Below are 18032 nucleotides of genomic sequence, written 5' to 3' on the forward strand. Positions count from 1 at the left end.
GGGGGGACAAATGGCATATGAAAAGGATAAGAGATTTGAATAATTAAAATTTAACAAAAAATATTGAATTAAAATTGAGAAGTAAGGATAATGTTAATTTAATCAGATTCATACAGTCCCAGTAATATATTTTTTTAAAAAATCAGAACTGTTCTGTTGAATAATGGTCTATTACAATTTCATAATGTCATTCTCCATTGCTCTTAGAGCATAAAAATATTTTTCAAATTCCTGGTCAGAATTAGCAAATTTAATAAGAGTGCCAAGGAAACTTCTGCCTTCCTTTAATTTTTATCTTCTTTTATTTCACTTCCCACTTCACCTACAATATTTCCCTTTGAAATGCTGTGGCTGTTTCATTTTCTTTTCTTTACACTCTTAATTTTTGATTTCATCTAAATAAATAAGAATGTCATTATCATTTAGTAGCTTTATTGTGTATCGTTATTATAAATAGCTCATAACATATTATATAATTTTTAATATTGGCTACTATCTTTTCCCGTCCTGCCTGAATCATATCTTCAGTTATTTTCTGGTCCCGGGTGCCAAGCATTCCATGACCAAGCAATATCTAGTGCGTTTCTGAAAGCATTTTCTATAAAGAGCATTTGAGTGAATAGATTCTATTTTTTGTTTCAAAAACTGTTTTCTTGATTGGATTTGTATATCAAAGTAGCACTTTTGCTACTAACTAACTCAGCTGCTTACTAACTCAGCTGCTTGGTCACCTTGTGGCACTGTTTCTGCCTCCCCATGGAAGGGCCGGTAACCTAGGTGGTAAAGATGGCCAAAAGGATTCTAACAATTTTCCACGCTTTGAAGAGAAACACAGTATCCTGACATTCCTAATTTTCTGGTGATACACTCTCTGTCCACCCAGCCTGTGGGCAAGTTATCAGCATTTATGATCCACAGATATTTGGAACCTATTGCAGACTCACCAAAAATGGTGAAATGACTACAATTGAAGATCTCCTGATTGAAACAGCCACCTCCAATCATTCTGAGTGGCTATTAAAGATGACATTTGGTGGATTGGCAGCATCTGTTACTCCCCACAATACCTTAAATTCATCAGAAGGCATCATCACAAAATGGAACTTAATTAGTGTCTGAGGAGGAATTTGTTCAAGAACTTAGCAATCAGAAAGTAATCAGTGCAAAAAGAATAATTACCAAAAAAGATGGAAATCTCATTCCTACTTGATCCATCATTTTAACTTTTAGCACTCCTGATTTGCCATCCTCTGTAAAAGCTGGATATTTAAACTGCCGAATTCATCCATACATCCCGAATCCTCTTCGCTGCCTTAAATGCCAGAAATATGGCCACTCACAGCAGACATGCAGAGGTGATACCATCTGTCCTATTTGTGGATCAAAAGATCATACACAAGCAAATTATTCAGCCTCAATTCCCCAGGAAGTCACCCTGCCTTTTCTAAATTATGTAAAATGTGGAAGGCAGGAAGGAAAATTCAAAAATATAAAAGTAGAACATAAAGTTACATATCCTAAGGCACACAGATAATTATGTTGACCATGCCTTGTCCATCTTATGCCTCTTGTACCCGAAGCTTTCTTTCAACTGCAGTTCAAACAAATGTGTCAATACTGCCCAACATCTCGCTAGCTAACCGGGTTAAAGCAACTTTATCAACCACTGGAAAAAATAATTCTAAAACTAAACCAGCAGAGCCACTAACACCCCAATTAGTATCTGAACTCATACTCCGACAATCTTGAATGACACAGAAAATTGGAAACTGTAAAGACTGTAAGAAAACTGAACCATCGACAAACGCTATGGAAGTGGATGTACACCCAGATTATGAAGAACCCATCCTAGAACTCCGTGCCAATGACACTGTGGATACCGGGCGCCCTTTATTCCTAAAAAAAGACCACAAAAAATGCTCTGTATACAAAAAACAGTCAGATGAATCTTCCTCAGCCAAACCAAAATAATGCCTAACATCATACACTGGAACTGCAGAGAACTAAGCAATCATTCTGATGACTTAAGGGATTTAATCGCTCAATTCAGTCCCATAGATATATGCCTACAGGAAACATTCATAACCCTAAGTTTTGCCAAAATTCTCAAATTATATGATGTATGGACAAGATAGGAGCTCAGAGTCTCCTGCCCATGGAGGAGTAGCCTTTCTTGTAAATTCTAACATACCACCCAGGCTGATCCAATTAAGAACCTCCCTAGAAGCTCTGGCAGCCCAGATTGCAGTTGGTATTTCAGTTACCATTGTTTCCTTTTATATTCCACCATCTATACCACTTCCCCATTCAGAATTTGACAACCTGATTACACAACTTCAGTTTGTCTTTGGTGTCTCTAATGGACACCATCCATTGTGGGAATCTGCTACAATGGACAGAAGAGGCAAATTGATTGAGCAATTTATGAATAATAATGATCTGAATTTATTAAACTCTGGGTCTTTTACTACAGGAACTACTTCTGCAATTGACTTGTCAATTTGCTCACATCTATCTTTCCAATCATGACATGGTCTATTAACCGATCCTTTTAACAGTGATCACTTTCCAATTATTTGCTCATTACAAACAGGGGTAACTCCAAATCCTGATCAATGATCCACTTGGAAGTTTAAAAAGGTGAACTGGGATGTCTATTCTGCCCAAATCCTTCTAGACAGACTATGTTCAAAAACAACCTATTGATGATGTAAATACTTACATCACCAATCAGATTCTGACCTAAGCTAATGCCGCATTCCAAAATCCAAGACATATTGCAGTCACTGGCGGAATACAGATTGCTTCAATGCCGAACAGGAACAAACCGGGCTTGGAATAACTTTCATAAGAATCCCACCACTAGTAACCTCATTGCTTATAAAAGGCTTAAAGCAAAAGCAAGGCAAATTAGATGGAAAGTGAAACAAGATTCATGGAGTGCTTTTGCCTCAACCATCACAAAAGACACCAACACATGGCTCATCTGGAAAAGAATACAGGCACTAAATAGAAAATTCGTTCGACTGTCCTCTCCAATACTTCATTGGAAAGGGAAGGAAAAACCTATCTACAGCTGAAGAAGTTGCCAGTGCACTAGCAGAATCATTTGTCCTCTCTGCTTCTGCCTCTTATGCATCCACCTACCAGAACATCAAAGTAGGTGCAGAACAGTATAAAATCAACTTCTTTTCGCACCACTCATTCCTGTACAACCAACCCTTTACATTAATCGAACTTCAAGGATCACTAAACAGATCTTCCAATAGTGCCGCAGGCCCAGATAGCATTCATTACATTATGCTGAAGCATTTACTTGAAGAGGACTTGAATACCCTGTTAATTTTTTATAATGAATCTTCTCTGAAAATGCCTATCCTTCCTGGCGTAATTCTTTCATTATCACCTTACCAAAACCAAGAAAAAATCATTCCTGTGATGAAAATTACTGGCCAATATCTCTTTACTTTTTATCTCTTATGAGCTGCATGGGTAAAATTTTCGAAAGGCTGGTTCATACTATGCTCACTTGCATCCTGGAGTCACAGAATCTCCTTCCAGATCATCAGTACGGCTTTCAGAAGAATAGATCAATGCTAGATGTACTTATCAAAGCTGAATCTCATATCTGCAATGCCTTTATCATGAAACATCTGGTCATGGTCAACTTGGAGCTTGAAAAAGGCATTTGACACTACATGGCATCATGGGATTATTATGGACCTTTACCATCTGGGGCTTAGGGACCCATTTGCCAGAAATAATTCAAAATTTTCTGCAATTATGTTCTTTTCAGGTCCGACATAAAAACGTACTCTATGCATCTCACATTCAGGAAGGAGTCCCACAGGGATCGATACTTAGTCCAATACTATTTTCAATCCAAGTAAGTAGCATGACACAAGATATCCCAAAAAACTCTTGAAACTTATATGTATGCAGATGACCTTACTATTTCCTGTCAATTTCAAAGTATGAATACCATCAAACATCAGCTCCAACTTGCCATTACCAAAATAGAATTCTGGACTTCACGTAATGGCTACTGATTATCAGAAAAGAAATGCACAACCATGCATTTCTTTTCTGGAAATCATTACTACTCCACTACACTGCTAAGATACAGAGCCGTCCATTGCACCCCATTTGGGAGTATCTTTATAATACTTGGTGGAATTCCTTCTATGAGAACAAGCCAAATGAAAATAGACCTGCTTCACTCAGGATTAAAGAGCTTTCTCAGAGTTGGAATATCAATTTACGCAATATTTTTCAGGACACAACTGCATCTGTTCCACCTCGGACGTACATTTCTGCCTCTCGTGATGCACATTTTTTCAAGGTTTTTTTTTTTATGGAAACCCCAAACACGAATGGTATCAAAACCTATAGTACTTAGTACCGTGCATGGATTGAAAGAGAAGTATGAGGGGAATGCCGGAAACTTTGCTCTAGAGACTAAATATGGGTTTCACCACTTCAAGCCTCCAATAAGCAAAGTGATGGTATTGCACCGGTCGATGAGAGTCATGGGGAAGAATAATGTACTTCCCTTTAATATCAGGCAGTTGCATTTAGCTCATACTACTCTGAACTCCCATGCCTGTAAAATCTATACTGACAGATCCAAACGGCCAGTACGGTAGGTGCTGCTGCAGTTTTTCCTTTTACTGTTACAGCCTCATTACCTGCAGTGTCTTCACAGCTGAATTATATGCCATCAAGTTAGCACTTAGTAAAATTTTTGAGCTTTCAATCTCACCTGCCATAATTTACACCGACTCCCTCAGTGCTGTCTCTGCCATAAGGAAGGATTTCTCATCTTGTAATCCTATCTTAAAATACATTCATTCTCAGATATTTTCCTGCAGCGTGTCCAATCAATCAATCAGTTTTTGCTGAATCCCTGGCCATTCTGGGAAGAACTGACCTCGCAGCTAAACATCCTCAACCCACTCTCTCACAACATCCTCAGGTTCCTTACACTGACTATAAGCCTGTTATTCCCAAAGCATGTTATGACATCTGGTCACAGGTTTGAAAAGGAATACTAACAGCAAACTTTACCAAATAAAACAAGAACCAAAACTGTGGCTCTCAGGCTTCCGACAAAATAGACAAGAGGAAGTGGTATTGGCAAGACTCAGAATTGGGCACACTCATCATACCCATCTCTTCCTGCTATTGGGAGAAGACCCACCCCGGTGTTAATCCTGTCACAGTCAACTTACAGTCCAGCATTTTCTGTTTGATTGTCTCTTATATTCAACCATCCGGTCAAACACTTTTCACTCAGTCTTTAGGCTGAACGTCTCACATGATTTGACTCATATCCTGGAAAATGGTGCAAACATAGAATTTAAAATGTATTGGCCTATTCAGGAGCTTTTAATTTAGCATCTACAATGGTATGTTTCAAGAAAATAAACTATGAACAGAAAATTTGGCCTCAGTAGCCCTTGTGTCATTAAACTCAATAACAACAATAGTTATTTTCTTCAATATAACATTTACAATTGGGTATAACTTCCTGAATTTAGGTTGCATGCGAGGGATGTGTTACTTGGGAGGTTAGAAAAAACACTTGATATCACCATTTTAGCATGATAAAATTTCACTAGAAGGATGTGTAGGGACATTATAAAACGATAAAAATGTCGTTTTCATTTGCATTTAATTTTTTCCCTTTACATTAAATTCTTGTTTAGGAAAAAACTAAATCTTCATTATTCATAAAAAATATATATATACGTAAAAAAAAAAGGGCAGTTCAACTTACTGAGGTTTTACTGTATTGAAATTGTAATAAACACAAGTTGAAAAGAACAACAGATGAAGCTAGACAAGAATGGCTGAGGGATCAGTGTAAGGAAATAGAGAGTATGGAAAAGAAAATAAGATATTCAAACTGTATGTCATATAAACTGCAAAAAAAAAAAAAAAAGAAAAGAAAAGAAAGCAGTTGTTTCTTTAACTAAAGACCTAAGAATGTGATTCATAAAACATTCCCAGTGCTTTGATGACCATAAGAAAGTTTCCCAGGGTATGCATTGTGCTGTAATTGCAAAGTCTGTGGTCATTAAATGCATTCCAATGAAATTGAAGTATTACCAGCATCATTTTCTAAGTTAAAAGAAAATAAGAAAGTCTGCTCTTTCAAATTTATATGATGAATATTAGAATATCAGAATGTTTGCACTATCAACCACTTTAATTATAATGCACATCCTTCTGTGGCATGCTGACTTGCAAATGAAAGTGCCATTCATAGCAAGGATAACCATGCATATTAGCAGCCCTAGATGGATTAGGGAAAAACCACATATTACAAGCTATGGCAAAATTTCTCGTGGTCATATATAATTTACAATAACCAAAGCATAGCATACAAAGGGTGAGACTGCTCCCTTAGCCATTCTCAGTATAACTACATTTATACTGTAGTTAGCATGAGAGGAAGCAGCTTCAAGCTTTCCATATATTATGTTTGGAACACAGCATAGTATTAATATAAATTAGGGTGTTGGTGTCTGCATTCATTTTGGCTTAGATCCTCTTATTGCAAGGTTAGTGAAGCACCAAGTCATTTCCTCTAGTAATGATGCATTCTTGGTGAGAATGCATCATCACTAGAGGAAATGCATTCTCACCAAGAATGCATCAATACTGCAAGGTGCTACAGTGATACTTGACTAGATTGTTGTTGTTTTCAGAATGTTTGCACTATCAACCACTTTAATTATAATGCACCTCCTTCTGTGGCATGCTGACTTGCAAATGAAAGTGCCATTCATAGCAAGGATAACCATGCTGTTGAACCAATGTAAAATCAGCAATATGAAAATTACAGGATTGTTTACTAGACAAACCTTTTTGAGTTTGATGCCACGGAAATTTTTATAGTAAACAATGTGAGTTTTTTTTTTTTGGCTCTTGAACACACTTTGTGTAGGCATAGTATATGACCGACCCTATGAGCCAAAGTAGCATAGAACTGTCACACTGCGGCTGAGTATTTGATGCACCAAAAATTGCCAAGAACATGATAAGGAAAGGTACAGGCATATTGCTAGTTATTACAACCAACATTCTTTGAACTCACTATATATTAAAAAAAAAAAAAAAAACAATAATGAAAAATAATGCCAATGCCAATTGCAATTATATGATTATTAGAACAAATCCTGCACAACAGCTCCCAAACAATGTTTTTGCTTTCACTTAGCAACCTTGGTATCGTTAAAGTCATTATGGCACCTCAGATTAGCTTTCCCATAAGTTAGAGGTGCTCAAAATATGGCCCATAGGCTGGGTCCCAGCCTGCAAAAGAATTTTGAAAATTATCACTAGTCAAATTTAGAAACCCTAGAGGAAAAATATAGAACTATAACTTCACACAATATTGCTAAGCTTCGAGGCTGTTCACATATAAACATGCATTTCAACGTTTTGAAAAACTCATGACACAGCTGCAATTACTTCAAGATCATCTCTAAAAGTTCAAATAATAAAAGTTCTTATTTCTTTTATTGGTATAATTATCAAAAAAAATAAATATATTTATTAAATTTATATAAATTAAAAAAATATATTTTCTTATTAAGCTTAAATACTGCAGTTTAGTTATTTTTTGAGGAAGAAGACATCATGCGTCTTCATTAGCTCTTGTACAAATCAGTATGACATTAAACCAGCCTACAGAGTCTCAGAAAATCCCCACTGTGGTCTTTCAATGTAAAGATTGAGCACCACTGCTATAAGTAATTTAAAATACCTTATGAAAAATTAATGATACTGTTCTTAATCTTAAAAAAAATAAAATTTTGAGAAGTAAATCCCATTAATGAGTTACATTTAAAACATTGTAAATATTATTATATTGTAAGTTATAAATCTTATGAACATCTTGTTTTCCCTCAGGATTGCATTGATGGAGTTGAAGTGGTATTAGGTCAGGTAGTGGATCATCTAGAGCACAGCAGTCTTTATTTAGATGATGAAGATTTAGATTCTAATATAGTAAGTTTATAATTTATTCACTATATTTTGTCAAGGTTTCAAAATTCGAAATATTAAATGCCCTTAGCCTGTTTATGAATACTATTTCTATAATAGGACTTTCATCCATTTTTTTTTTTTTTTTTTTATATAGAATGGGCATACTGAATGAAAATACAAGTCTTTGTGAATATGTTGGTTAAAGGATATGGTTACAGGTCACCATACTGAAAAAAGAAAAAAACATTTCACTATACAGGCAACTCTTGGTTTACAAACATTTGATTTGCAAACATTCACTATAACGAACGTCACAATTCATTAAAAATTTCTTAAAGTCACCAATAGATAGAGTTCCTTATAAAACAAAATGCCAAATGTATAGTAAACATAATTGTAAGATTTAAATAAATAAACATTTTAAAAAATGTATTTATTGCAATAATTATCAGAAAATTATTATATGATAATTATACTGAACTATTCTTGGTTTATAAAACTAATCTAGCCAGTAAAAACACGTTGGTTTACGTGCCACGCCACGTAGAATGTTTTCTCATGGGAAAGAAATTGGTGATTCCCCCTATTATAATATAATAGGATCATCATTTGCTTTGCCTAGATTATCTTAGATGATCAATCTTTGGTTCACTTAGGGTCTGGGAAAGGGAAGCTTCCCCATCCCTTTTTGTTCCAGTTGCAAAGATACCTGAAACGAATAATAGCAGCACTGCAAACACACAGCAAAAACCTATTCACTTATATGGAAAATATTGAACCCTGATGAGTAAGAGTTGAATACATATGTATGTACAGTACATATATTATGTTAGTACTCATTTTCTTTATTTCTATTTTGTAACCCTATGTTTTTAATTAAAATTAACAATTTTGATATCATGTTTTTTTTTTTAATTCTTTTCTTATTTTATTTTACGTTATGTATCATATATGATGAACCATAACGCATACATACATTATAATAAAACGTATTTTATAGACCATTCGATGTTTAGTACATGGTTTTAATGCTTTAAAATGGCTGCTAATGTATATGATATGTATCGTAACAGCTCAGGAATGCAAGATACACATAATGAACAACATCTTGGAATGGAACTTGTTTGTAAACCTAGAGTTGACTGTATATAAGGTGGTTTTTATTATTATAAAATGTGTGTCTTCCCTGAGGGCCTGTAACCAGCAATAACAAATGAAAAACAGGTAACAATATCGAAACTCTTTAAAATCCAGTACCCTCAGGAATTGAGAGGTGTCGAATTTTAAAGTTTTCTGAATTTTAGAAAGGTATTCCCAGTGGTTGATTAGTTTTTTTTTTTTTTTTCGTGTACATTTCAGTAATATTAAAAACTAATAGCTGAACTAACTGACAACTGTAATGACTAAAAATAGTACTACTAATTAAAAATTTAAATAACAGTACATTAAAAATCTAAATAACAGTAAGTTAAAAAAAATGAAAAGCATAGAAAATGTTCCCATTTATTGGATTATCAATTTTAAATGCATGCCTCATACAGTATCACACGGAATATCAGTGAATGTGCTTCAGAGAAATACTTTTGTATTTAGAAAATAAGATAAAAAATTAAGTATTCTTCTGAAAGAATAATTATATTAAGGTATGTGCAATCATTATCAATTTACATGATATTTTGATTTTATTAATGTACTGTGCGTAGAATTAAATTTACTTTTTGTGAGTTTCAGTAAGTTGCTGTTTACAGAAGAGATTACCTATTACATTACATCTCTTTTAATGATTTCATTTTTTAAGCTGTATATACACTGAGCATTTTCATTTTCTATCACTCTTTATTCTCAGGTGTTTTAAAGTGACATCAAACTCGGGTGTTTTAAGGTGGCATCTAAGGAAGTGCATCCAATTGATGTTGGTGGACAATGCAATGTTGAGTCTTTTTAGTGTGACATAAGCAATGGAAAAGGAAAAATGAGAGTAAGTGGTTATAGGCCTAATGAATCTGATGAGTATAATGAGCAGTTGTGCAGATAAATAGAGTGGGCCAGTAAATCAGAATGTCTTATAACAAGGGATTTTAACTTTCCAGATATTGACTGGAACTTGTGGGTTGGTCACCTGCACACTAGCAAGACTTTTGTGGATTTATCGGATGACTGTTTTCTACAGCAACATGTTCAAGAAGCAACCAGAGGGAGTAATACTCTTGATCTGAATATCAGCAAGCATTAAGAATTTGCAGATAAAGGAACCACTGGGTGACAGTGATCACAATGTACTGATGTGGGAATTACTTAAAGATGTAACTACCATCAAGGCTAAAGGGAAGGGCTTTTGCTTTCATAAAGGTGACTACAGGGGTCTCAGATGTTTTTAAATTCTGTACAGTGGGATCAACTGATGATGTTACCAACGTTGAATTCCAAATGGAAAGCCTTCAGGGACTTCATTTTGGAGGCTGCTAGGTTTTTCATTCCAAGTAAGAAATACTGTTCAAGTCTTAGACCTAAATGGATGTCAGATGAATTAATCATGCTCGTGGCAGAGAAGAAAAACGTATGGGATGCACATAAAGTATCAGGTGACACGGAAGCCTATGGCAGATATAAGCTAGTCTGTAATCAAGTCACAAAGGAGGTTAGGCAGGCGAAGGCAGATTACGAGAAATCTTTGGCAAAGGATGCAAAGAAAATCAGCAAAGAGATGAATCAGATAGGACCACTTAACATAGATGGGTTGACTATTGATGGTCATGCTCAGGTAGCTGATAAACTGAATGAGTATTTTGCATCTACATTCATACATGAGGAGTTATTCAATGAAGGGAGTGCCAGAAGTTTATTAAACTCTGACAGGGAGCTAAGGATTTTGTAATAACTGAGAGCAAAGTGGAGGAGAAATTGTTGAATTTAAACATAAGGAAGGCACCTGGGGTGAACAGAATCTATCCAGTTATATTAAAGAAGGCAGCAAAGGAAGTAAGCAAACCCTTAGCCATAATCATGAGAGCTTCCTTGGACTCAGAGGAGGTCCCCATGGACTGGAGATGTGCAAATGTATCACTAATTCACAAAGGGGGTTCAAAAGGTGAAACAAGTAACTATAGACCTGTTAGTTTAACTTGTGTTATGGAGAAAACAATGGAATCACTGGTTAAAGAAGCATTACAGGATCATCTAGACAAGACTGCAGTAATAGTTATGACACAGCCTGGGTTTGTTAAAGGAAGGGCTTGTCTGACCAATTTGATTGGATACTATGATATGGTCACAAAGGAACTGAATGCCAAAGATAATTTTTATATCATATACTTGGATTTCAGGAAACTTTTGATACATGTTGCACATGGAAGACTGCCGTACAAATTGGAGGTATGGCATTAAGGGTAAGTTGCTACAATGGATAAAGGGAGGGTTGAGTGGGAGAAGACAGAGTGGTGATCAGTGGACACTGCTCTTCGTGGTTCAATGTTATTAGTGGAGTTCCCCAGGGTTCGGCGTTGGGCCCATTGTTTTTTTGTATATTTATCAATAATATAGTTGATGAAGGTATATCAGGTTTAATGTCCAAGTTTGCAGATGATATATAAAGGTTGGCAGGGTTGTTAACAACATTAAAGATTAGTATGCTACTTCATCTGGATCTAGAAAAGTTGGGAAAATGGACTGAGATAAAATGGACTTAATGCCATACCTCCAACTTGTACAGTAGTCTTCCATGTTGCACATGGAAGACTGCTGTACAAATTGGAGGTATGGCATTAAGGGTAAGTTGCTACAATGGATAAAGGGAGGTTTGAGTGGGAGAAGACAGTGGTGATCAGTGGACATTGCTCTTCGTGGTCAAATGTTATAGTGGAGTTCCCCAGGGTTCAGTGTTGGGCCCATTGTTTTTTTGTATATTTATCAATAATATAGTTGATGAAGGTATATCAGGTTTAATGTCCAAGTTTGCAGATGATATAAAGGTTGGCAGGGTTGTTAACAACATTAAAGACAGTATGCTACTTCATCTGGATCTAGAAAAGTTGGGAAAATGGACTGAGAAGTGGCAACTGAAGTTTTAACATTGACAAATGCAAAGTACTGCATATGGGTAGCAATAACCCAAGAGAAATGTTCCACCTGTGTAGTACTTCACTCAGGGAAGTGGAAAGTGAAAAAGACCTGGGGGTAATTGTGCAGTCAATATGAAGTTCGCTGAGCAGTGCAGACGGGCTTCTAGGGCAGGTCATGGAGTCTTGTCAATGATATAAAGGAATTTTGCTAGCAGGGACAGGGAGGTGATTATCCGATTCTATAAGGCAGTGGTCTGGCCACACCTAGAGTACTGTGTACAGGTCTGGAGGCCTCGTTGTAGGAAGGATGTAGAGTTGTTAGAACAAGTACAAAGAAAGGCAACAAGATTGGTGAGGGGAACAAAGGGGTGCTCTTACCAAAAAAGGCTTAAGTTTTGCAAATTGCAGTGCCTGGAGAGTAGGCACCTGTGAGGTGATCTGATTGAGGTGTATAAGGCCTTGAATGAGATGAGCATCAGCATTCAGCAAGCTGAATGCTGGTGGGATTCTTCCTCTTGCTCAGATTAAGAACTTGAGGTGGCATAGATTTAAATTGAGGAAGGACAGTTGTAGAATAGATGTGCAGAAATTTGCCTTTAGCCAGCTCGTAGTTGATTGGTGGAACAGAATTCCATCTTTTGTTGTGGAAGTTGATAGCCTAAATAAATTTAAGCCTGAGCTGGACTGGCATTTGAAACGAATGGAGAGGTGAAAAAGGGAGATTTCTTTTTATTTATTTATTTTTTTATATTTTTGGCCGATGCTGCATAAGCTTGCTTTCTTGCATTGTATGCCTCTACTAATGCTAAAAGTGCCTCCGTATCCAGGTGGGAAGGAGCAGCAGTGCGTAGCACACGCTTCTTGATTAGACCGGGGTTCGAGCCCGTCACCACCAAATACGGAGGATGCGGAAAGGTCAGGGAATGACCACCGCATATCCCGGAGCAATATGGTCTTAGTTGCTAATGCTCCTAAAAACCAAATAACAACAACAACTAATGCTAAATGCTAATGCAAACCGGTCTCCAACATCACACATGCACTGTGTGATGGAGTATATGCAGTCTTTACAATCAACTATTCATCTGTAATATGCAGCAGCAATTTTCACAGTAAGAGAGTAAACTCTCGTACTCTCTTACTGTAAGAGTAAGAGAGCACAGTAAGAGAGACGTTCAGAGTTATAATATAGCAAAAGTTATACGGTATGAGAGAAATTATTAGATGTCTGTGGTACTATCTTGTCTTCTCGTCTATTTTTGTGGCCAACAGGATTTAAACTGCATTAATAATTCAATAGTCTTAGCAGCAGAATAAACTTGCCTTTGTAATGTATTACCCTGGTATTGCACTATTTTCAAGCAGATGGCCTAGCAAAAGTTTAATTGAGCATTTAAATTAAAATTACAGCTGTCAGTTGCAGGCTCCAAAAAAACAATAAGTGTTTGCCTTTTTATTTACATAATTGTTATTTTATATTGTACATAATACGTAGTCTTATAGTTACGCTGGTTATTTTTATTTTATTTAGATAAACAGTTTTTCTAGACATACGTAATACTTAATATACGTAAAACCGTTATTTCGTTCGAATCTTGCAGCCATTGTTTTTGTATATAGTGGTAGGCAATTCAAATTTTTAATTGAGGTAGTTAGGTAGCTCTAACGTATAATTTATAGAGTAATACGCTTAGAGTAATAGATAGTGTAGTATTGACATTTAATTAATTTAATTTATTGATTTTATTAATTTAAAGTATCATGCCCCAAACTAGAGCAGCAAAGCAACGGGCACAAAGTGGCAAGAGTGCTGTGACTCGGGGAGAACTGAGGGGGCCGATTCTCCAACGCATGAGAGCCTAAAAAATTGTGCGACTTGTGAAATGTTTGCCAAACTCTCTGGAATGGAACATGATATTGCCATGGGGATTTGTGTGTGCGCAATGTAAGGAGTGTAAGGAAATCAGGCGACAACTCAGCGTGGTTATGGGCCTATATGAGAGTTTGAAGGACAGGGTGGATGCTCTCGAAAGATCTAAATTGAGGGGGCCCATCAGGCTTTCAGCTGCCCACATCAACGCCAGAGCTTGCACTTGGTCATCACGCAACACGGCGGCAACCCCCAAGGCAGAATGCGCTGGTCCCTCAGGAACTAGTAGTTGTTGGAGACTCTATTGTCAGGGAAACATGCTTTGTAAAAAGGATAGGTGGAACAGGACCAGGGTATGTCTGCCAGGGGCAAAGGTTGATGACGTTGTAGAGCGGATATCATCTTTTAAAGGCACAAAAGGTGATATAGTTGTACACGTTGGCACTAATGATATTAGTAGTAGGAGACCGGCAGAATTACTTAACAAGTACAGGTCACTGTTGAACAAAAGCCGAGAATTAGGGTTGAATTGGAAAGTGTCTGCAATTCTGCCCAGACACGATAGAAGGGAGTATATGATGAGCGCCTTGTCGATCAATTCGGCCCTGGAAAGAATGTGCAAGGCTCAAGGGGTAGAATTTTTTTCAGCCTGGACTTTACTAGTTAACAGGAGAGAGACTGCTTCTATAGGGATGGGATACACTTAAATAGAAAGGGTGCAAGAATATTTGCTGATTCTATCGAGGCAGTGTTAGGTGGGTCGGAAAACTGATAGCTTGAGGGGGTGGATACAAGGACTAATAGTTTAACAGTAGCCGTAGGCAGAGGTGAAGGTGATTCTTGCACCACTTCTATTAAATAAGTAGCGACCTGGACATGGGGTGTTGGGGGTTTCAGGGACGGATGGCAGTCATCCTGAAATAGGTGGGAATATGGGATGTGTTAGGGTAACTAGGAATAGGAGTAGGAGCATGTATGCTTGAATGTATACCAATGCTAGAAGTATAGTAAATCAATTTGATGAATTTGAAGTGTTTGGTCAAGACATCAAAGGCGGATATTGTTGGGATAGCAGAGACGTGGTGTCACACAGATATAAGGAATGCTGAACTAGAATTTGGGGAGTACAATGTGTACAGAAAGGATAGACAGGATAGAAAGGGAGGAGGTGTTATGCTGTTAATTAAGAAAAACATAAAATCAAAAGAAGTGCATCCAGTTGATATAGATGAACAGTGCACTGTTGAGTCAGTTTGGTGTGACATAAGCACTGCGACAGCAAAAATAACAGTAGGAGTGTGTTATAGGCCTAATGACTCGAATGAGTACAATGAACAATTGTACAGAGAAATAGAGTGGGCTAGTAAATCGGAATGTCTTATAATGGGGAATTTTAACTTTCCAGATATTGACTGGAACTTGTGGGTTGGTCACTCACACACTAGTCAGACTTTTGTGGATTTATTGGATGATTGTTTTCTGCAGCAGCATGTTCGAGAGGCAACCAGAGAGAGTTATACTCTTGATCTGGTTATCAGCAGTGATCATTCGTGTATGAAGAATTTGCAGATAAAGGAACCACTAGGTGGCAGTGATCACAGTGTACTGATGTGGGATTTACTTAAAGATTTAATTACCATCAGGGGTAAAGGAAAAGGTTTTTGCTTCCGTAAAGGTGAGTACAGTGGTCTCCGACAGTTTTTAAATTCTGTACAGTGGGATAAACTGACGATGTTACCAACAGTAAATTCTAAGTGGGAAGCGTTCAAGGAATTAATCATGGATGCTACTAAAAGTTTCATACCTATTAAGAAATATTGTTTGAGGTTTAGGCCTAAATGGATATCTAATGAACTAATTAGACTCGTAAAGGAAGTAAAATGCATGGGATGCATATAAATTATCAAGCGACTCAGAAGCCTATGGCAGATATCAGCTAGTCTGTAATCAGGTCACAAAGGAGGTTAGGCAGGCGAAGGCAGATTACGAGAAATCCTTGGCAAAAGATGCTAAGAAAAACAGCAAGGATTTCTTTTCTTATATAAACTCTAAAAGGAAGGAGATGAATCTGATTGGTCCACTTGACATCGATGGTTCGACTGTTGATGATCCTGCTCAGATAGCAAACAAACTTAATGAGTATTTTGCATCTACATTCACACATGAGGAATTATTAAGGTTTGAAAATGGCAGAAGGTTATCAAATTGTAGCAGGATACTTAATGATTTTGTAATAACTGAAAGCAAATTGGAGGAGAAATTGTTGAAGTTAAACATAAGAAAAGCACCTGGGGTGGATGGGATCTATCCAGTTATATTAAAGGAGACGGCAAAGCAACTAAGCAAATTATGAGAGCATCCTTGGACTCAGGAGAGGTTCCCACGGATTGGAGATGTGCAAATGTATCCCCAATTCACAAAGGGGGATCGAAAGGTGACAAGAGTAATTACAGACCAGTTAGTTTAAGTTCTGTTCTGGGTAAAATAATGGAGTCACTGGTTAAAGATGCATTGCAGAATCATCTAGACGAGACTGCAGCAATAATTCAGACACAGCATGGGTTTGTTAAGGGGAAGTCTTGTATGACAAATTTGATAGGATATTATGATGTGGTTACACAAAGGAACTGGATGAAAAAAATAATTTTGATATCATATATTTGGATTTCAGGAAAGCTTTTGACACTGTTGTGCATGGAAGACTATTGTACAAATTGGAGCAAAATGGTATTAAGGGTAAGTTGCTACAATGGATAAAAGGATGGTTAAGTGCGAAAAGACAGAGGGTGGTAATCAATGGGTGCTGCTCTTCTTGGAGTCCCACAGGGTTCGGTGTTAGGTCCACTGTTGTTTTGTATATTTATCAGTGATATTGATGAAGGTATATCAGGCTTAATGTTGAAGTTTGCAGATGATACAAAGGTTGGCAGGATTGTTAATGACAGTAATGGCAGTGTGCTACTGCAACAGGATCTAGATAATTTGGGCAGATGGGCTAAGAAGTGGCAACTTAAGTTTAACCTTGACAAATGCAAACTACTGCATATGGTTAGAAGTAACCCCAGAGAAACATACCAACTGTGTGGTATTACACTGAAGGTGGTAAAAAATGAAAAAGACCTGGGAGTAATTGTGCAGTCAGATATGAAGTTTTTTGAGCAATGCAGACAGTCTGCCAGGTCAGGTCATGGGGTTTTGTCAATGATGTATAGGAATTTTGCTAGCAGGAAGAAGGAGGTGATTGTCCCTCTGTATAAGGCAATGGTCAGGCCACGCCTTGAGTACTGTGTACAGGTCTGGGGGCCTCATTTTAGGAAGGATGTAGATTTACTTGAGCGTGTACAGAGAAGGGCAACAAGATTGGTGAGGCAAATGAAGGGATCTTCTTACCAAGAGAGGCTTAAGTTCTGCAAATTGCAGTGGCTGGAGACTAGGCACCTGCGCGGTGATCTGATTAAGTGCCTTGAATGGGTTGAGCACGCTGAATTCTGATGGGATCCTTCCACTTGTTCAGATTACGAACCTAAGGGGGCATAAATTCAAATTAAGAAAGGACAGATGTAGAATAGATGTGCGGAAATTTGCCTTTAGCCAGCGTGTGGTTAATTGCTGGAACAAACTTCCATCTGTCGTTGTGGAAGTTGATAGGTTGAATAAATTTAAGGAGGAACTAGACAGGTATTTGGAGGGAATGGTGTGAATTTTTTTTTTTTTTTTTTTTTTTTTGGCTGGTCTGCATGAGCTCATACACTTTCTTTCTTGCATCACATGCCACTACTACTACTACTATTTGTTTAAAAGATGAAAAACTGCTGTGACAGCCTGTTTCAGGACTAAGTTGTCTCTCATGAAATAGTAGGTTTGTCTGGTGACAAAACTCAAACAAAACGGATAACTTTAGCCATATTACAACTTTATAATGTTTTGTCTCTGTATAGAAGCAACATTCTCTTTAATGAGAGATCAGTGAGTTCTGAAAATGTCACACCTTTTAAATAAAGGACCAATTAATCTTTTGGGGAGGCCATCTGTTTGAAAATAGTGCAATACCAGACAACTCTTTGCAAAAGCAAATTTGTTTTTTTCTGTGAAACTTAAGACCATTG

General features: G+C 37.1%; 1 protein-coding gene across 2 annotated transcripts in view; it reads left to right on the plus strand.

Annotated features, from left to right (window-relative positions):
• Positions 1 to 18032, plus strand: part of Ubr3 (Ubr3 ubiquitin ligase) — a 452715-nt gene that overhangs the window by 383353 nt on the left and 51330 nt on the right. For both annotated transcript variants that reach the window (XM_090383419.1, XM_090383420.1), the window contains exon 31: positions 7921 to 8019. In XM_090383419.1, the coding sequence (XP_090239545.1) occupies positions 7921 to 8019 (99 nt within the window). The remainder of the gene's footprint in view (positions 1 to 7920; positions 8020 to 18032) is intronic.

Source organism: Mastigoproctus giganteus, chromosome 10 (genome assembly GCF_048544385.1).
Source record: "Mastigoproctus giganteus isolate SK-2022 chromosome 10, ASM4854438v1, whole genome shotgun sequence".
Lineage (NCBI taxonomy): Eukaryota > Metazoa > Arthropoda > Arachnida > Uropygi > Thelyphonidae > Mastigoproctus > Mastigoproctus giganteus.